The following is a 21,692-nucleotide window of genomic DNA, read 5'->3' as shown; positions in this document are numbered from 1 at the left end:
ACACACACACACCACCTCCGGCCTAGATTAGGGAACTACATTTTTCATTAGCTACTGCTTGATTCAGGATTTGTGATGATTTTTGATTAACACTAACATGAGCCTTCCTTTGAAATCGATACATGCACATACATTAAATGTCAAATACGTAAAAGTGAACATGACTAACATCACATCGGCCTAACAAAAATATAAAATAGGTGTAAAATACAAAATAGATGTGTCCTCATCAGTAATCTAAATATACATGGCTTGAACAAGAATCTACAAGTTGGGAACAAGTGTGTTTAGTATTAGCATGTTTTTGTTTTTTTTTTCTATCTAGACTCCCCTTTCTGTGTGTATCTGTGTGTATCACTGTGTCAGATTGAGGGATTTGTCGCAGTTCTAGCTCAGTTAAGCCAGATTGAGGTATTATAGGTTGCTTCACTTGCAAAACTTTGAGGAGACCAGAACATTTATTAATGCAAGTCTGCTGTACGGTACATGTAAACCTCTTTCAACAGTGCGTGCAATGAAGTGCATTAATGTGACATGCATGCAGAATCAGTCAGGATGAGGGCATCTGCTGAGGAAAGAGGCAAAGACTGATGAAGGCACGGAGTGTTTATTTAGTCAGGATTTATTCTTCGGAAGCTCAGCATGTGTTGAGGCCATCATCAGCAGCCCCACATGGCCCTCGGTGCAGGCAGGATGTCCTGCCTGACAGATAGAAATAATCAGCTTCATTACTCACTCGGCCTCGCTGACACACAAAGCTACAAAGACACAGGCCCGCATACACACACACCAGAGACATACGTACCCAAGTATGGCAGCACGTACATAAACACACATGCATAAACACACGCACATACAGACACAGACACACACACTGGTACCATTGGCCCTTCCATTTCCTCTGCCTTTCAGACAAAGCTTACTTTCTATACCGCATATGCTGTATGAAAAGTATTTATTTTTCAATCAGAACCGCGCCCTCAGCGAACTTCTCCTCCCTCCATTCCAGTAAGTCCACTCTGTGCTTAAACAGTGTGTCAGATGTGTCACAGTAATATGCAGGGAGCATACAATGCATACAGGGAGCCTTACAATGAGATTTTGTTAATAGTTTGGAGCTGTGCACAAAATAGGTTTTAGACTATCATCACTTATTGGTGACATCCTACTAGTTAGTTACCCAGTGTTTCCTAAAAGGAGAGAGTGAAGGTTAGGAGGGCATGACAGAAGTGAATAAGGAAAGCGTTGGATGGTTGGCGCTTGAGGGTTAATTGGTGGGTGGATGGGAGTGTCAGGGATGCTTGCTCTGTGACAAACACAGTCATACGCACACACACACACACACACACACACACACACACACACAAATGTTAAACACATATGCACAGTTATGCACACACACACACGCAGGCGTTTTCTGTGGTGCCTGGTTGGTCTCCTCCAGAGTCTCATCTCTACTGCAGAAACCCATGGAGATGTACAGGGTGACGACGGGTCAGTGGCTTGGCTGTATGGGCACCATTGTTCTCACACTCCTTCGCTTTTCAGAATAGCTTTTAAACATCAGCAGCCTCATCGCACTGGGTGAGAATACAGGGGAAACATTTTAACGCAATGAAGAAGACCAATGTTCCCTTTAGATGGGGACTTGTAACTGTGGAAAACAAAATGTCGGTGATATGTGAAGGTCAAAATGTGAAGAGAAAAACTATGGGTCATAATTGTTGTGCAAAAATTCCTACCTACATTACCTCAAAATATTCACTGTCTAATGGCGTATAAAAATACATCAGATTAGACAAAATCCCTGTAGTTTATCCAACTACAACAGATCTGTGTAGGCCTTACTGTATATTATGTAAGTCATGCTTAACTTTGACTGTTTTGGTAATAATATGTTATCATGTAGTGAAACCAGAGTAATCTACAGATAGAATAGAAATGATAGAAAGCAGACCCACACTGTGCCTAATGTTTTCTATGGTTGTTACTTGAGCAAACCATATCATGGAGAAAGGGAGTGTGTTGTTTTACAAACCTAGGTTGTAGCCTAAGGTGCATTCCCACCTACACTCAAGAGTCATACAGGTGTGCCTACATGGTAGACCAGTGTGTGTGTGTGTGTGTGTGTGTATGCACGTGTGTGTATGTGTGTGTGGGCATGTCTGTGTGCATTCTTGCACGCCTATATGTGCATGATTCTACGTGTGTGTGTGTGTGTGTGTGTGTGTGTGTGTGTGTGTAAGGTCGAGTCCCCGTGTTTATCCACCCGTCTGTCTAACGAGACACATTTACCATTTACATCCAACGTCCAAGAATGTTTATGATAATCTGTTAAATATAATGATGGCTCGGTTTGTCTCCATGAATTAAGGCCTTTCCTATAAAAAGAAGAAAAGGAGGCTTCCCCTGGGGCATGTTTGGGGCTCTCTCCTTGCAGCACAATGGTTTTTACACACAGTTCTGGAGAGCTATAACTGCGCTTTGTATATATGCTGTGACTTCACGCTGTCTGCTAAATACAAGCCAGAAACCCCATCTGACATTCGCTGGGTTTTTATTGTGAGTTGAAATTGGAGTTCTGTTTTATTTCACCTCTCTTTATAGGGCGTTGCAGCGGTTTTTGTGCAACCATACCTCAGAAAAAAACGCTTGAAGAAAAAACACAAAAGTTACTACTGTCTTACCATCAGCGACTGTAAAAATACATCAGTACGGTAGTATGCATTTTTCTCAACAGAATGCATGAAACCATACAGTGTGTGCTTCCAATATAGCAAGAGATATAAATCATGTTTTCATCATTGACACCGCAGTTTTGTGTAGTTTGCAGTGGCATAAAATTTGTGTAGTTATTCTCATCTTTGTGCCCATTTTCTTACTCACCCTTGTCCTCCTCCTCCTTTTTCTTCTGCTCCTCCCTCTCCTCATCCTTGCCCTTCTTTTCCACAATCACACCATCAATAAATAAACATTGCAATAACTACTTTCTAAGAATTCAATTGATATAAATGAATGTGGTTTCATAATCCACCCTTTTAAAGATAGTGCTCTACAGGTTGAACCATAGGCTATGCATGAGGGTGATACAAATCTAGAATATATGAGAGGAAGAAATTGTTTTGGAAATACAAGACCACCTATTGCCAATCGCCACTGGCACCTCGTACATATGGACTGTAACATGAACATGATAGCAATCTTTGAACATGGCATTTTGACAGTCTATGATGCAGCTTGTGTTGAAGCATTTGTTCCAGACAATGCCAATGTTTTACATACCATCTACTTTGATTTTCTCCTTTGACGTTGTACAAAACAACTCTGGGGAAACAATGGAGCCTGCCGGGCTCCTCAATCAGAGCCCAGGCACGGCCCGACCAGAGCCAGATGTGGCTCTCGAGATGCTGATTATGTTTGTCTTGTTTACAAATGCAGCTCAGAGCAGATTCCTCATTTTCTGGCTTTTCCTTTTTTTCTCCGTCAGATCTATATACACAGACCCCCACTTCAGCAGAAACAGCAAACAAAGAGCATTTTGGTTCTGTCATATACAGAGGACTGTTTGCTGGAAAATGTCGCTCAGGTCTGTGGTTTATGGCATCAAAGTAGAAATGGTGATGCTTGTGTGAGCCTGCTCTTATCTGTTATGTTTATTCAGTGTGAACATGTACTAACCCCTCTAGTCTTTGATGTCATATTGAGATATAGCCCCAATCAGCTGGAGACAGACATTTTTAAATGAAAACTATGACTGTGATGAGTACTACAGTGTCATTTTTAGTTTTCGTAATGTTTTTAACAAGATTCATATAATTCATATAATTTACATTTACATTTTAGGCACTAAGCTGATGCTCTTATCCAGAGCAACAGTAGAATAAAAATCCTTGGTCACCTACATTACAAACAAGCAAGAGTAAAGAGTGCAAGGGCCAGAGCCACAGTGTCCTGACAAAACACATCAAAAATATCCCTGTTACCCTTGAATAATCGAGAGGTAGAAAGGATATATTATTTTAGTTCAAGATGAGCCATATTGGAACAAGTAGAGGGGGAAGATATGGGAGGGGGAGGGAGGGACGTGAAGTATTTATTGAAGAGATTAATTTTCAGCTTGCAACAGAAGATACAACAATGGTCATTCCACCATTAGGGAGCCAGAAGGGAGAAGACCTGTTCATTCATCACAAACTCAAACTGAACTTTCTGTGGGTGTATTAAAGTAACCTAAATTGTCTCTGGCATGGGTTGGACTTTTGGAAGGTTAGAGAAGCAGGATTCTGACCTGAAGGTTTGAATGCATGGACCGGCTGAGAAGAGCTGGGTGGGAGGAGTGTAATGAGTAATGCTCTCCCCCAGTGTATCTCTACAAATACTGTGAACTGCTACAACTAATTGCCCATGAATAAGGCACTGAACCCCCAACTGCTCCAGTGGTAGTACTGGGTACACAGGTGTGTAACACTGTAGCAATTCCAACAGGAGTTAGCTAAGAAGGAAAATGTGGTCTAAAAATAAAACACACTTTATAGAATATGTTCAATGAAATGAAATAAAATACAATTTGTTACAACATATTGTGTAGTGGGTTATGTCCTGTTTTGTCCCTCAGTATCTGTATCATGAGGCCCCCCACTGTGCCTCCGTATGAGGTCAATCAATACGGCCCCCTTTCGCCCCTCGCCGCCACTCTGGCAGGAAATGACCTCATACACAGAGAATGAACCCTCACCATCACACAGCGACCCCACTCACCTAAGGTCAAAGGTCACTGGAGTCATGGGGGAGTCAGAGTGTGTGTGTTTGAAATGTGTGTGAGGGCAGTCTCTGATCAATTGTCAGTGGTGGACAGTTGAGTGACTCATATATTTGTGTGAGTGATTCTGTGGTATGCATGGCATGTGTGACTGTCCATGTATGTGTGTAAATATGTTGGGGTTTTTTTTTGAGTGTGCGTATACGTATATCCACTTGGGCAGGTAGAGACAGATAACTTTACCTTTGATCACTGGTCTGTGCTGTGTATGTGTGTGTGTGTGTTTGGAGGGGTCACCAGGTATTGGGGGTGACTATGGGTTTTGTTGTCTGTCTGTCCTTTTAAGTCATGCATGACCTCTCCTGGAATGACCACTCAAAACACTGACAGAGCGAGGACCTCTGCTCCACACAGATGTCAAGCATGGTTACTGGAAGACTTCCTCTTTAGATGGGATGTGCCCTTCTGTCCCCTCTCTAGAATGCATGCACATATACTGTATGTGTGTGTGTGTTTGTGTGTCTGTTTCTTTGCCTGTGTGTCTGTGTGGACTTGTGTAAGTTTGTAGAACTTTTATAACTGCTTGTGAGGGCTTGTTGATGAATTAGTGAATTAGTTGGTGAAAACTATAGTCAATGCAAGGTCCTCACAAATATAGCAACAAGGGCTGCCAACTTTTAACATGTAATAACTTAATTAACACTCACTTAAAAAAATGCACACTGATGTGGCCTACTGTGCACCGAGACAGCACCAGAGAGGAAGAGAGTTTAGCATAAACTTTTGAAACTAATGGTCAAAGTAACTGTGACGTCACCTGTGGACTTTCTGTTGGCAGTTTGAAGCCCAGGACTGCAGGAAAAGCTGGACTATATGGCCTTATATAGTCATATAGTATGCACCTGTGTAGCTGCAGCCATGGCTGCTGCTGCTAACCTGACTTTCTCTCTCCATATGCCAACCATAGCCGTATTTACGCAGAGCTTTTATACTGGGTTTATGATGGAGCTGACACAGTTTTGATTTCTGTGTAAAGATGTCAAGCCGGAGAAAAGGAGGGTTGAAATAGCTCTGACCAACCTATAGCCAGAGAAATGCCTGTGCCAATGCCATGGTAACTATTTAATGTAGACAAGATCACACACCAGTTATCCACTGGTAGCATGTACATGGCAGACTGTTAAGTAAATTCAAGCACATTTCCACTTTATGTAGATTGTTTACATTCTATTTCATTGCTTTATTGTTTAATAGTATTTTACTGTTTCTATTGCTTACCTTTTCTGAATCATGGGGTTCCGCCCTTCAATTAAGCTTACATATGATTCACTAAGCAGTACTTTATTTCAATAAAATCTCACAATATAGAATTTTAAACAATTAGCAGCTCAATAGCATACAAATGTGCTGCATGCTCGTTTGCATGCAATCCAGTATTCTTACAATATGTATGTGATTACTGAATACAGAGTTTCCTTGCCAAAAAATGGTCCCCAGCCAAGGAGCTACGCTTTTGTCACTGACTAACCATACATTATGCATGTCATATCTATTTGCATTCAATTTGATAAGCACATGGTGGTATTCTTCTGATCTCAGATGCTAAAGAACCCATGGGGACATTGTGGTTTGTATTGGGTTATGGTTAGAGTGGGTATTATTGTGATAAATCTTGTGCAAAGGAGACGGTCTATGTAAATATATGGCCACACACACATATGCACACAAAAACATTAGCATGCAGGCACGCACACACACATGCTTGCACACATGCATACAGACAGTCGTATTTATCTTATAGCTCAATCCAGACCCTGTTCACAACCATACTGTGTCCCCATCTTTTTCTTCTTTTGGTGAATCAGCACATCGGCAGATTTGTGTTTTTCCAAATTACCTCATAATTGAAGACAAGTTCGGCTCATCGTTGCCGATTGCATTTTATGTCCAGATGCTTAAGGGAATCCATTCGTCTTGTTTGGATGTTGACTGGATGTCTGACAGAACTTGTGTTGGAGTTTCGTGCCTTTAAAGCCTGTTTACACATACAGCCCCATAGTGTATGCCAGGATCAGGGAGGCTCCATTTTGTACAGAGTGTTCCATTAAAATATTATGAAGTGAGGACAGGGATGAATACTAAAGCGTCTGTAATCTGGATGAAGTAAATTCCTAAAATGTATTCCTGAAATGTTTCAGTGTCCTCACTCTTTGTCATCATGTCTCTCGCCACTGATATAACCAGGAACAGCTTTCAGCCTTTCATTGTCCCCTAAGCCAAATAACCTAATTTAATAGTGACTGTGTAACAGCACATGTTGATTTTATTTAAGATTATTTATTTGGCATTTCTGCTCTACACACCAGCATGGTGGGGAGAGGACAGGTGAAGGCTTGTTTCATTCTAGAATTGATTTTGCATGCCTATTTATTTTAATAAACTGGTTTTATGTTTTGAAATCGTACCTGACCTCTTTCAGCTCATATTTTATTTTTTCCTCCAACACAACAAGAGATGCAGGGAGAAGGTTTGCAACAAATACCTACAGAACACCATTACATCACACATGACGGATCAGTTCACCACCTAATCCCAAACAATGCTGCTTTTGAATTGAACAGATACATTTTTCAGTGTTGCCAAGTCCTTTTGAGTTAGCACCTTCTCCGTGGAAAGCGAGGCTGGATTCAGATAAGCTGTCAACGGCACATTCTGTGTATACACAACAGGCCTTGGCAGTCGACGGCAAGGCAAAGCAATAATTAAAATGCAGCCAATAAATGCTCTTCTATTACATCCAGCTGTGTTTACATTCAGCCATTCCATCTGGAAATGTCGAGTCAATCTCCCTCTCTCTCCGTCAGCCGACTTCTTCTCTTTCTTGCTGTCACCACTTCTATCCTCCTTTAATCTCTTCTTACCTCTGTCACCTTAGCTTCTTCCACATTCATGCACACCTGGTACCTTCTCTCTCTCTGTCTCTCTTTCCCTGGAGAACAGAGAAACCCTGTTGAACTTCTTCCTCAGTGCTCTGGTATCACGTACAGTTGTTTGGAGGTTTCAGAGGAGATTATGGTTGATGAATATTCACGAGTAACAATTTTGGCAGGACTGTGAGAGTGTTTGACCAGAGGGTGCCCACATCTCGACCAACACGCATAAATTAGGCAAGAAGATTGTTAGCAGGCCGTAATTAGGAAACAGGGAAGTTAGCCGAAAGATACAGACATGGGTAATTATGACAGGCTATTTTCCCCTGCTCATCCCAGACCTCACAGTGAGCCCACCAGAAGTTTAACCAAAACAGATTAGACACCCACAGACATGAATCATGAATGCACACACACACACACACACACACACACATGCAGGTGTGATAGTAAGATGACAGGCGTATGTTAGGTAGGTTTCATGATCCTCTGTCCGCAGATGTGCTGCAATCCAACCATAAATCCCTTTCCTCATTTTGCTCTTGCTATCTCTGGAGATGTCCTAGATTGAGCTGTGTTTGGGCTAATTTGCCACTTAAGCTATGACCTCATGGTGTTGTGGGGAAAACAAGCAGATGATGACTGCGACGGCACATTGATGAACACTCAGCCAACAGAGAGTTGATACAGACACAGTGGTTTGGCTGCAAGTGCTGTCAACACACACTCTACAAGCCCACAGCGCAATCTCAAACACTGATATCGAAATGGATGAACCCTATTCTCCCTCTCTCTCTCTCTCTGACACTAACTCACTCCTTCCTCCTGTCTCTTTCTCCACTCCTTACGTGTAAATTGGGGGTTATTAGTTTGCACTTCAGTTCTCTTTAGGGGGATCAAACATGAAGTGCAGAGGAGCTGTAACCTTGAAAATTGATTTTCCCAATTGCACATATTTCAGCCTAGGAGCAGCAATTTGTAAAAACTGATCCAAGGTCGAGTTTTACAAGGCCTGATGTGTCCTCATTAGCCTTCTTGCTACCTCTAGAGATGCTCAAAACAAGCCAGCATCCATCGCAGCTGCACAAAACTGTGTTTCCCAGCAGATATAGGTCTGTCCGGATGCTTAATTTCCATGACAACTGACACAAACACAACCATAATTGAAAGAGCCAAGGACGTCCCAGTCACAATAATGAGGATTTGTTTGTGTCAAAGGAGCTCTCAATCACACATTGTCTAATTTACTCCATGTACTGCATTGTCTGTGGGTGAAAAATTAAGCATTTTGTTGGACACTCTTTGCTCATTCTTTTGACATTAATTTCAAGTCTTTGCCAGTGTCTTTTCCAAGAAACATTAAATTACTAACTTCACCAAAACAGAAATTACTTAAAGAGATATTGATTATATTTCTTTTGGTGATAATATAAATTCTTACATTCATTTTAGGTAAAAATCCTACTTTCTATTCATCACTCAGGGGTTGAATTCAGATTTCAAAGAGCACCTTGTGTTCATCAGAAAAATGTAAACTTTTATAACAGACACCAAATCCTGTTAATTGCGGGTTTTGGCGCTATTAAGCACACCTCAGAAGAGCTCTGGTATTCCAAATACTGCTTAATGCCACTTCGTCACCATTAATAGGACTCTTATTCCAGAACTGTAAACTTCTACACATGGGGAGAGGCAATTACTGACACACCACTGACAAAAGCTTTGTTTTGGTAAATGAGAAACGTAATTGACGACATAAATACTTTGTGGTGAGAGAGAATTTGAGAAATGTGTGTTTTATACAACTGAGGCTGTGAGAATAGATGAATTAAGGAAGACAAAGGTACGCCTCCTTCCTCGGTCTTGTTGAAATAATTTCTCTTAATGACGGTTGACGCTGCTTGTTTATGGGGTTGAATTCCATTCAGGAAGGTAACAGTTCCCGCCATTGTTAAGACTCATCTGAATAGGAGGTCTGGGTGAGTAAACAGAGGTCTGGACAGCTTATGAGGCTCTTACCTTTAAATGTGTCAGTTTTTCCAGAGGGCCTCATAGAGAGACCCACCTCAGTCAAGCCCTCTACCGCACTGAGCGTGTGCAGTCAAAATGTAATTTGCTGCAAATGTTAAGTTTGTGTTTATAATAAATCAGTGTTTATTTGTGCGTGTGTATGTGTGTGTGTCTGTGAGTTGATTTGTAGAGGAACCATGAAAAATACCTTTCTCTACTTTTTACAGAATTTAGAAAAATGGATATGTTGAGAAACAAGCTCCATCTGTTTGCCTGCTCTCTCTCGCTTTCTCTCACTTTCTTTCTTTTCTCCTCTCTTTCTGTGGAGCCACAGCATTGATATTGTATTATGCTGCTTATTTGTTGAGGCCATGTGTATACATTCAGAGCAGCACACGTTTCCTGTTAACGTTGGAGGCTGAACTCACTTCCAAAAATTACAGCTTCTCAGGCCAGTTCTGCAGAACAGACCACTGCCTTGTCTAAATACCAGCCAGCTCCAACATTGTCTATCCCAGACCTCAAGACAAATACAGGCCAATTGCAGCAGTGGCTTGCTGTGTGCAGTCCAAATGGAATTAATGGGAGTTTAAGTGGTTAAATGTCCGCAAATCAATATCCATAATGTCCAACAAATTTAAGTCTTTTATTTGCAGTCCCACACGTTCTGTCAGGCACACTCCTCCTCTCGTTTCTCCACTTTCACTTATGCTGCCAGCTTACTTTTCTGAGAAACATGGCCACAAGGTATGCATATTAAGAGTTTGTTAAAAAATATACAGTATGTAAGAACACACACACACACACTCACACACACACACACACACACACACACACACAAGCACGCAAACACCATCTGAGCTCCTGCCCGATCAAACCCTTTAACCCAGTTCTTAGAATACTGTGTAGCTACACCCACTTTCAGTATAACTTACTTTCTTTGCTATATAAGTATGATTGGATTCATGCATTCAAATGAATAATATTTAGCATCTGAAGCACTGCTAGAAACACAAAGAGAAAAATGAATTCAAACATGTATCCAAAATGAATGCAGGCTGCTTTTTCCTGCTTGTCAGTTTACCTCTTCTGATTAAGTCAGTCAAACATAGGCATTTTCTATGATATCACATTATGATGCCTTCGATCCGCTTCTTCATCCTGCGGCTGAACGGAGCATTGTGGAATTGCCTTGGATCGTCTCTGAGCTGCACTGATTGTGCATACAAAGCCAGTCGGAAATTGGGAGAGGTAAACAGAGGCCAGGCGGTGCTGCAAGCTGTCAAACAGCTCTGTGTATGATTGAAGACAACCTTGAGCTGGAACATAAACATCCCAGCAGACTCTCACCGTGCGCTCAGCCCCTAACGCCCCACAGGCAACCGTGATGGACCAGGGGGAGCCAGCAGTTGGGTCAAGATGGAGGAGGAGGGGATAGTTTTATGGCTTGGCAGAAATATTGGAAACGTTACCTGCATGGTTGCATGGTGCCTCCGAGAGGAGGAGGTGCACCGTGTGGGTTAGATTAGAGAGTTTCTTGTGAAGACGAACACTGACACACAGATAGAAACACTTACAAACACGCACCTTTGTGTTCAAATGATATGCTGACACACACACAAGCACACACATGCTTGCTCTTACACACCTATGTACGACTACTTTGAAGGTATAATCATAAAGGAACAATGATATGTGTTTCCCAACATTAACACCATGCAGCTAAAGCCACATATGCTCTATAAGCAGTCTGCATTTCTCAATGAATGATCTTTTAATCACCAAGAACCCCTCACTCCCAGGCATCCATATTTGTTTTCTCTCTTTTAGAACCTTTGGAATGGAGGAGAGAGAGAGAGAGAGAGAGAGAGAGAGAGAGAGAGCGGACATTCTTACTTAATTGGGATCTTGAGTGCATTTGTTTTCAATAAAGAGGTGTGCTTTGTTTGCATTCTCTCTCTCTCTGCTGTTTTTTCTTTCTTTCTTTCTTCAATGCGTTCCCTGAGAATAGTTTTAAATGCGAGTGGCTGCCTGTTCACACTGTGCCACTCTTCCACCTAGCCTTATGATAGCTGGCAAACACAGCTGGCTCATCATTTCCATTCATAACTAGTCAACTAAGAAGCTCACTGATTTAGGAGAACATGTACTAGACTTCATGTACTAGACAGTTTGTTTACAACGATGTGTGGATGGACACTGTTGGAAACTGTTGCTGTTCCCTGTGGCAACACACAAAAGTCTCTGACTAAAACTAAGTTAGAGGTTGATAGTTTCTCATGGTAATGGCTATGAAATAGTTCAGAAATTACACTGAATCATGAGATGAATCCATATCTCCACATCAAGTCAGTTTTCCTATAACTTGAAACACATTTTTTTCATACGTCTGACAATGAACCTGGCTAAAAAGAGACTTGGGTCTTGACTGAAGGATATTAATTCGCTGGCACACTGCTGCTTTGAACTGTAATCCACCTGCAAATCATAAATAAGTGCATGCACTAAACAGGGTTTTTCCGTTTTTTCCCATGGCCGCTAGCCAGCCGCCAGCCTTGAGGGGTGTGAAGGGCCCTGCCAGGGGTCAAAGAAGGTGATTGGTTGATGAAGTCATTCCGGGATTGATGCCCAATTCCTCCAACTCCTAAATGAACCCTTCGTCTCCTTCCCTCATTAAGGAATCCATGTGGATCTGGAAAAGGACTGGCTAAATATGAGCGATAAAGGAAAGGGAGATGAATGTTGACCAGTAAAATCCTTGGAGCCACAAAACTGCTGAGGAGTTTGATTCTAAAATGATATATACAAGCATTTTTAATACTTTACAAATGCAAATATACTGTCCTGAAAATGTCTTTTGTTAGCAAAAGTCTTAGAGAAGAATCAGAATCAATTCACCAATGTCAATTAATCAAGTACAGTGAATGTACAGGGACATATCCATAAATATAGCTGCAAATGACCATTAGTGGAGTCCCAGCCCATGGGGCAAATGATTTTACAGTGAGAATATAGTGAAAGTCATGTGACAGCAGGTGTAATGGTGCCTGACATATTGCCATCTGAAAATGTGTCACATGGTAAAGTTATAGAACACAACCAAATGTGGTCTGACACACTTTTAGGCCTTTGCAAACATATATATGATGTTTTGTTGCTTGAACATTTGGGCATTAAGGAATTATGCATTCCTTCCTGTTTGAATTTAAAATTTGGTGGACAGTGAGGCAACTTGGTAGAAGAAATAAAAAAAACTAGGTAGTATTGCATGGGTGGCCTGATGGTGGTGCTATGGAGCATGGCCAACTGTCTGACACACTTCTGGACCCATCCCAACATGTATGTGAAATTTGGTTGCTCTAGCATTTTTTTGAATTATGCCTCAGTTGCTGTTTGCGTGTCATCTCTTTCAACTTCATTTGTGCCTCAAGAAAAAATGGTTTGGATTTAATCTAGTAATCTAGGAAGTTTTGTTTTGATTGGATCAATTTTGTGGAAGAAATAGTGAAAAATGTGCAATTCCTGACCCGTAAGCCAAAACATAAAGTTGCTTGTTATAGCACCACCGCCTGACTGATTGGTGTAATTTTTGTTGCCTCACTAGTCGGTGAGATTTGAAACCTATTCATCTAATTTGGTTGCTCTAGGACTCTAGACTGGTCTCTGAGGTACATACTGTTTTAGGGCAGAAGAAGAAGAAGAAGAATCTATGTGCAGACATACATTACAGGGACAACAGCACCTCACATTCACTCCAAAGAGACAATGTAAGATATATAATAGACAGTAGACTATACATATCCCTCTGCATATAGACATTCAGCACTCTAGGCATTTTATGTGCACTCAGACAACATGGCATACAGCTGTAGCACGAATGGTGAGTGTTCAGCAGTTCATTGGAACAGCGTTCCGTGGGATAGTGTGTGTGTGGGTGGGTGTTACAGTAAACTGAACAGGATTAGAAGTATGAAATCATTTCTGAGGCTAAAGTGGGATAGTGTAAAAAAACTGCAAACATTATGAGCATTCTGGGCGATAATAAAATAGCATGGAACAAAAAATAATTGTAGAATTACAGTCAAGAGAGGATACCAGTAGTTCAGCAATAAGAGGAGATGAGCAGATAGGCTACAAAATGACTGTGACCAGTTGCAGTCTTGTAAGAATTTTATATTCTTTTAATCAGTAATTACCTGTTCTACGTTGTTTCACATATATAACTTTAATCACAAAATGATAATACAGTTATCACATAAGTACAGGGCAGCTACTTCATCTTTATAACTTTCTGCTTTTAGTTAAAGGACAATAACTTACAGGCCTAAACAGACTCAGCCCCCAGTGCTTACAAAAGGACTGAAATCCAAACTTGTGTCTGCAACGCAGGCAATTAATGAGTCATATTCTTGAAGAAAACTGATGGAGAATGAATTTCTCCAAGGTATGATTCTGAAAGTGAACGTTTAGTCCATCTGATACATATTAGCACATGGCGGTAAATAAAAAAAGGAAATATGTTCATGTTTGGTCGAGGGTGTTTTGGCATCCTATGTGCATACGTATTTCATTAGGTAACACAGATGCTTGCAATATAATCTCCCAGAGCATTTTTACTGGCATATCTTTACAACCTCTACAGTATTTGAAGGAGAGGACCATTTTCCACAATCGCCTACGGCACTTTGATGGAGTCCTACAGTGTTACCATCATGACAACGGCCTTAACGTGTCTAGTACCCAGATATGGTGTGGTGGTTATGACTCCTGCCTTTGGAGCCATAGGTACCCCTACTTCCTATAGGGGCATATCCCGCTGTAACATTCTCACCTGTGTCTGCCGTCCCAGGCCATGTTCTACACGGGGGCCATTAGGGGACATCGCACCCTTACTTTGTGCCCCCATCATTTATTTTTCCCTCTCAGATGCCTCACTAGGAGTCTCTGATGCCATTTAAGTTGCATTATTCTGTAATCAGTGAAGTCGTCTTTTCTGTATCCAGCCTTCCTACTGATTTCAAAGGGAAGAAAATGCTGACGGGACTGAACTGACGACCCTATTTAAATAAAAACCGTAGCATGTCTAGCAGCCATTATCTAAGCTTTTCTCAAAGAAACTATCTGAAATGAAGCAGGGTTTAAACCAGCTAGAAGAATACGGTTGAATTTAGTGATCTCGGCTATAGGCCAGTTTATAAGCAATGATACAAGACAAAAATAGACTTGTTAAGAAAAAAGACATTCAGTGTGTGATAGAGTGAGCAAATACAGTATTTGCAGCCACACAGTGATGTTGTTTAAATTGTCATCACCAGTCAGTCCAAAGACTTTTCAGGCATCAAAATTCAATATAAAATTCATGAATTTGACGTGTGCTTGAGTATGTGCAGGTGTCACTGTGTGTGTGTGTGTGTGTGTGCCTATGTGTGCAAGACTTCCAATGTATACACGTCTTCTGTTTGGATGTGTGTGTGTGTGTGTGTGTGTGTGTGTGCGTGTCGTATGCTTGAGTTTTTATGTGAAGCATATGTGTCTGTCTCTGTGTTTGTGTGTATGTGTGCATGTGTGTGCATGCGTGTGCATGCCTTCATACGAATACAAAAGTGTGTTTGTGTGCATGTATGTATGTGTGCATCTGTGTGTGTGCATGCATTCGTACATGCGTTTTTGTGTGTGTATGTGTGTGGATCTGTGTGAGTGTCTGTCTGTGTGTGTGCATGTGTGCGTCCCTTCATATGTATACAAATGTGTTTGTATTTGAATATGTGTGTATCTCTATGCTCTATGTCTCTGTGTGTGTGTATCTCTATGCTCTATGCCTGTGTGCGTGTGTGTGTGCGTGTGTGTCTGTGTCTGTGTGTCTGATTGACTCACTGACACACGGGATGCTGCTGTGCATGGGTTGGCACTGTTTACAGTTTTGGGCTAATCACGTGATAGGCAAAGGGTCCTGCCTATGCAGCGGACGGGACCACCCACGTGGCCAAAAGGAACAGCCATGTAATTGTGAGTGAACCTTTTCCAACGCAGAGCAAGATGCCTGCGACCAAGACGGATTACGATGCGTCTGACTCTTTTTTTCTCCCTGCGACAATAAAGCAGCTCTTTTCATCCTCATCATAAGTAACAAGTTTCGGAGTCTACCGGGGGCGGATATTATTGATTTGTCCAGGAACCTTTCCCCACCTAGAAGGAAGATGGTAAGTGCCGCCTGGCAGCCAGACAAGACGCTGCAGCGCTTTAACGCCTCAGGTGTGAAATCTTGGCCGGCTGATAAACTGATATTCTGGTCCATCAAGTGGTTACACTGGCTAATTACCGCTCCGACACTTTATTGGGTTGTGTCGGTTTTACTCTTCCAGTTCTACATTTCAATCTAGTGTCAGATGGTTTGATAGCATACTGTCTTTTTCCAAAAGAAAAGTGTAAACTCGTGGTTGTATTGGCTATTATAGTTCTTAGGCTTTTTTTTTTTATTTGCCTGCATTTTGCGGACCTTAAGGTATTATGTGATAAACCTCGTAATGACTTCATAACAAGGAGTCTGTGTTGCTGAATTTCATATTTCAGTGCATTAACATTCCATGCGTGCTTAATAAAAAAAAATGCATTGGGATCTTATACCCGATTTACGATGTGATTTGAATAGTCTCTTCAGGTATGAGAAATAATCATATTGAACTTTATCAACATAGCCCAGTACTGCATCCATATTGTAATATTGTAATAGGTCTACTACTGCATAATAGGCTACTGCATCCACACATCAACATTAAGTGATGTAGGAAAAATAATCATTTCCATGCGTAATTGTACAGATCCCAAAACCTTACTTTTGATTGTGAATAAAAAATAACAGGTAAATTAATTAGTCTGATAATGTTACAATTTTAGGCACAGCATGATATCCGCGAATAATTAATATTGTCAAACTGCAACTTAAACTATTAACATAATTCACTTGGGATGCTGCAGCGCTTCTTCACGCATCCGCACATACAGCCTTATCCTTATCCAGGGTTGAGGATGGAGGATTAACTCTATCACCTCAACACATAGACATCATTACAACGTCTATCTACAAAGGATTGTTATATGCCTATATATTTGATCATTATGACTATATGTATGACATTATGATTTCACATCTCCAAAAAAATTACAGTTGTAACATCATTATTTTTGTTTAGTATTGTAATTTTAATATAGAAACAGTTTAATCTATGAACAACAAAGTATGAGTTTATTTTGCACTGTTGGTGTCGTCTCCGTGTTTTCCTTTATTATAGACTAGCCTATGCTACAGTAGAGCTAACATTATAGCACCGAGACTGATATTTAGGACCTCCCCTTGAACCGCTGTAATTTGAGGCCCAACTACCACCATCATGGTGGTGGTAGAAAAAAAAAATCAAAGTTAAAAAACTGCAGTTCTGACATTCCTCGGGCCCCTTCCGACGAATAGACCGTGTACCTTGCCTTGGACTTGAGTTTTCTCAGAGAAATGCTCCCTTTAAGCGACGCAGCTCTATGTGGAAAACCCAAAAACCAAACGCACCAAGAAGGTTTGGCTCTCTGCAAGCCTCCCCTGAAGTTGGAGATGCACACATGAGGTCTCTCTGCCTGGGTGGTCTCTCTACTTTAGTGAGCTGTTGCTAAGCAGCTAATAATAGTCGTGTTTGCTGAGTAATTTTTGCCCTTCTGGAACCAATCAGATGCAAGAAAGTCCTGCAATCTGACAGCCCCAGAGGCGGGATCTCGACTCTTTTTTTTTTCTGCTTTTCACCCCTCCTCCTCCTCTGCCTCCAAATGGAGAGAGGTCTTTTTTCTCCTCATCTATTGAATCTCAGAGTTGGCCGTGACGCGCGGCCCAGGGGAAGACCACATAGATCTCACCAGAATGCAACGACCATCGAGGTTCCTTACCCGACGATTTGTGTATGGGAATCACTTTGCGCACCTCGCTTTTTGAGAGAAACTTACTTTTTTTAAGAGACACGGTGAATGCGGTGAAAGCGGTGGAGACCTCCGGATCACGAAATGTTGGGATGGAAGGCGCAGACTTTGACTCGCCGTCTCCAACAGGAGTATGAAGTCCTACTTCACGGGTGTGAGATCACCGAGAGTGAAACTTTGTTGCCTTGGGATATCGCTACACGCTTTCGGGGAAATATTATCAAGTGGGAAACGGTAACCATCGCGCAGTCCCCGCAACATGGCCTCGGCTGCTAATGCGTCCTCCGAGCAGGAAAACAGAGACCCCGATCGGCCGAGGATAACGCGGAGGAACAGGGGGAACTATACCCGCAACACACCGCTGGATTTGGAGTATTTGCAGCGGCCGAGTTACTGCGATGCGGGTTTTGCATTGGAGCAAATATCCGAGGTGCTTATTTCACGTGTTATTATGGTGCAGTTGTTTGGTCTTGGTGTCATTGTAGCCGCAAAAAGTGCCCAAACTATGTCCAGTCGCTGCTAGGTAACGGGATATAGCTGCGGACGGGCTGGGCAGGGGGATAGAGGGCTTTGAGACCAGCTTGTAGCGAGCCCGGGTTGGGTTTGTTTTGTTTTGTTGAACTTTTTTTTTTTTACTACTCGTCTGCAGTCGGGCTGTGTTTTCGGAGCTGGAGCAGGTCGTGTTTGCAAATAAATTGTAATAACTCGATTGTTGCAGCCCCCAAAACAACGTCCCAACCTATAACGGTCTCAAGGCAAAACATGCAACTTTCAGTTACAGGCTATATTACCTTAGACTGTAACTCAGTCACCAGCTCAACGTTTCCCGGTTTGTGTAGCTATCAGGACACAAGCTGAGCAAGTTTTTTGAGTGCCCGAGTAAAGTTTTGTGTGACATTATCTTAACTTAGGCGAATCGCTCACCTCGCGTAAAGAAAAAAAAAATCCATGTGGCTGCCCTCTTCCGTTCACAAATATTGTAAGTCCCTCTGTGATGGCTCCTCCACTCCCCAGCCCGGATCACACAGGCTGCTGGATTGGGAATGGAGTTGTGTGTGGTGGTGGTGTGTGTGGCTTTCACCACATGCACCTTTTCAGGGGATTTAATATAGGCCTATCACCACTTGATGTGTGCGCGTGGGTGTCCTTGATGTCTGTCTACTTCAACGGAAAAAAACACTATATTATAATATTCCTATAATATAAGGACTTATATCTGTGGCACAATAGCGAGCGTATAGTGACCTTATTGTGCTTGATTGTATTATTCTTATATCACTATAATATTCTTATAGGGACTTATAACTTTTTGATATTTGCATAGAACCCTTCCAAAATCGTTTAAGATTGCTATTGGCCTATATATTTTTCGTGTGTGTGTGTGTGTGAGAGAGAGAGAGAACCTATTATCAAAAAAATGTCATATAGGCTAATGCTGATTTGACAGCTATCTCTCTTTTTTTTTCTTTTTTCTCTTTTTTTTTACCTCCGTCCACGTTGGAGGTCCAACCACATCCAGAGCTTTGGGGCAGAGTAACAGCACCCCTCTCAAGTTTTAACCGTGTTAAACACAAAACGGTGACACCTATTACTCATAATTGTCAATCTTTCTGGATCAACATCTTAATAACTCATCACTGTCCGATGAAGTGACACAACGAGGCCTTAGGAAATGTAGGCTGCTGTATGTAGGTGAACTAATGCTCTGTTTCTGTGCGTGGAGCCGTGCATTAATAAATCGTGCTTTTGCATGCATGTAGAACTATAGTGCAAGTTTGTCCATGTCAGTGATATGATATAGCAACCCAGTGGTTCTCAAAGTGGGGTCTGGGAACCTCCTGGGAGCCTTGAGTGGTTTCCGGGGGTCTCCAGCATATTCATTTCACTGTTATTTCATTCACAGTGAGAGAATGTATAAGTGTGTATGATTATTTTGATCATAACTCTCACTGCCCCTTCCCTCCTACGTTATAGACACGTTTGCAATTCTATAGTAAATCATATGTAGAAACTAATATGCTCACATGGGGTTCCATAATTGGGTCTAAGTGTTATCTAATGGGGGCCTGGTGGTCTGATCACGTTGGGGGTCCTTGACATGAAAAGTTTTGGGACCCCCCCCCCCCCCCCGTGATAGCCCATCCCTAGCCCATGTGGCATACATGCAGTTCAAAAGCTGATTTGTTTTCTTTATTGCTGACAGACTCACCTGTCCAGGTAAGCATGGTGTTGCAGTGTTTTTCTGTTGTTGTTGACAATAACATTGGGACTCTTCTCTCGTCGCAGGGGAAGGCGACTGGGAGAAAGGCACCTCTATGGCTGAGAGCGAAGTTCCAGAGACTTTTATTTAGGCTGGGCTGTTACATACAAAAGAACTGCGGAAAGTTTTTGGTTGTGGGCCTCATGATATTCGGAGCTTTCGCCGTGGGCTTACGGGCAGCTAATTTGGAGACGGATGTGGAGAAACTCTGGGTGGAAGGTAAGATACTCTCATTTATTATTGATTGTTTTTTTTCCTGAGAAGTTATACTGTTTATTATCTCTGATGCAAGTGTATATGGAGGGGTGTGTGATGAATTGGGTGTAAGATGCTCTATTATAGATACTGTATTATTTATTAATGCGTTTTTGAAGTGATACAGTTTGTTATTGTGTGCGTGGAGGGATATGGGATGGGTTGGGGTGGGGGTGAGGTGGGGAGGGATGGTGGGTGCTACTAAACAAGCTAGGGGGATTGTTTATTGTATAGGGTCTGGCAAGTGGCCAAGTCAAACTTGAAAATAGTTTTATTTATCGTAAGTTGTTGCTTCGGCTCACAAACCGTGGCGGATGCGCGCACAGGGCGACGCGCAGTAGGTGACTGTAACTGAACACAAAAGTAAAGTTGTAATTAAGTTCATAAGCAGCTTTTGGGGGAGAGGAAATTTTGTCAAAGCCGCCATTTTGTGAGAGTGTGTGAGTGTGTGTGAGTGTGCGAGTGTGTGTCTGCCTGCCCCCAGCAGTTGAATGCTCGCAGACTGTGTGTGGTCCCGTTTTGGACAGCTCTCAACTTTCCAAAAAGATTTGTCTCCGGCTGAAGGGAAAAAGCGGAGTGCGGACAGGAACTCGTGTTTGTGGAGTGGATAGACCACTCACTTGTTGTTCTTTGCGGAAACAGCTTATGAAGAATGAATTCTGTTTTGTTAAAGAAAAGGACTGTGTGTATGGGTGGTGTTTGGGGGGTAAGGGAAAGGGGCTGCGCTTTTTTCCTTTCCTTTGATCTGCATTCCAGCACTTAGGGCGAGAGTCAGCTATTGGAGTCATGAATGGAGCTGCAGTTTTAGCTGTTGAGAAATGCTATAAGGATTTTTAAAATTATATATTATATAATATATATTATTTAGCCTATACACATTTCTTGTGTGTGTGTTGTTGCCTTTTTTCTTTTTTGTGCTGGCTAGTCTGTTAGGATTTGGCAACCCATTTAGACTAGCCTCCTTCAAATACAAATCAGAAATGTACAAACCATTAGAACAGACTGATTCCTATACAGATCACACTAGCTCTCTCCCTGGGTTGGCTGCTCTCTCCTTGCGTGCTGCAGGGGTCTGACAGACAGCGTGTTCCTCTAATCTGCTGCGCAGGCGCAGTAGGGAGCAGCTTAGTTGGAGGGGAGCTGAGGCCTTCAGCCCAGGACTCCTGATTTTAGCCTTGGTTAGAGAGGAACACCCTGTTTTCACACCCTTTCCCCATGTCAGACCACGGTCATGTGTGATATGGCTGTGTGCACCATATGGAACAGTATGGTCATTATAAGCTTGATAATACATAGTTTACTACCATGTTATTACAGCACAGACATTGCATAGGATTCAAATTCATTGCAGTTTAACCTACGATTCAATTTGTTATCCATGTTCTTGCTTGAGTCTACTGTTAGGCAGACCATCACAACCCTATAACAAGCTGTCTTTCACATAAGTTAGACCATATAGAATTGGTGTTGGCAGAACAGGTTAGTTTCACGTTGAATCAGAGAGAGATCATGCACTAGCACC

At 42.0% G+C, this 21,692-nt stretch overlaps 1 protein-coding gene across 3 annotated transcripts in view; it reads left to right on the top strand.

Moving 5' to 3' along the window:
- The first annotated feature begins 15,817 nt into the window (after positions 1–15,817).
- Positions 15,818–21,692, top strand: part of ptch1 (patched 1) — a 52,960-nt gene continuing 47,085 nt past the window's right edge. For 2 of the 3 annotated variants that reach the window (XM_071518320.1, XM_071518318.1), the window contains exons 1-2: positions 17,560–18,085; positions 19,942–20,134. In XM_071518320.1, the coding sequence (XP_071374421.1) occupies positions 17,915–18,085; positions 19,942–20,134 (364 nt within the window). In that variant the 5' untranslated portion in view covers positions 17,560–17,914. Of the gene's footprint in view, positions 15,900–17,559; positions 18,086–19,941; positions 20,135–21,692 lie in introns of those variants that run through there. The other variant, XM_071518321.1, reaches the window with a different exon arrangement.

The sequence above is a fragment of the Centroberyx affinis genome, unplaced genomic scaffold (assembly GCF_046629955.1).
Source record: "Centroberyx affinis isolate AG114_WGS23_722 - 3 ecotype Tasmania unplaced genomic scaffold, CSIRO-AGI_Caff_v1 ptg000563l_1, whole genome shotgun sequence".
NCBI classification, from domain to species: domain Eukaryota; kingdom Metazoa; phylum Chordata; class Actinopteri; order Beryciformes; family Berycidae; genus Centroberyx; species Centroberyx affinis.
Note: the sequence above shows the minus strand (reverse complement) of the source record. Positions and strands in the feature narration are given on the sequence as shown.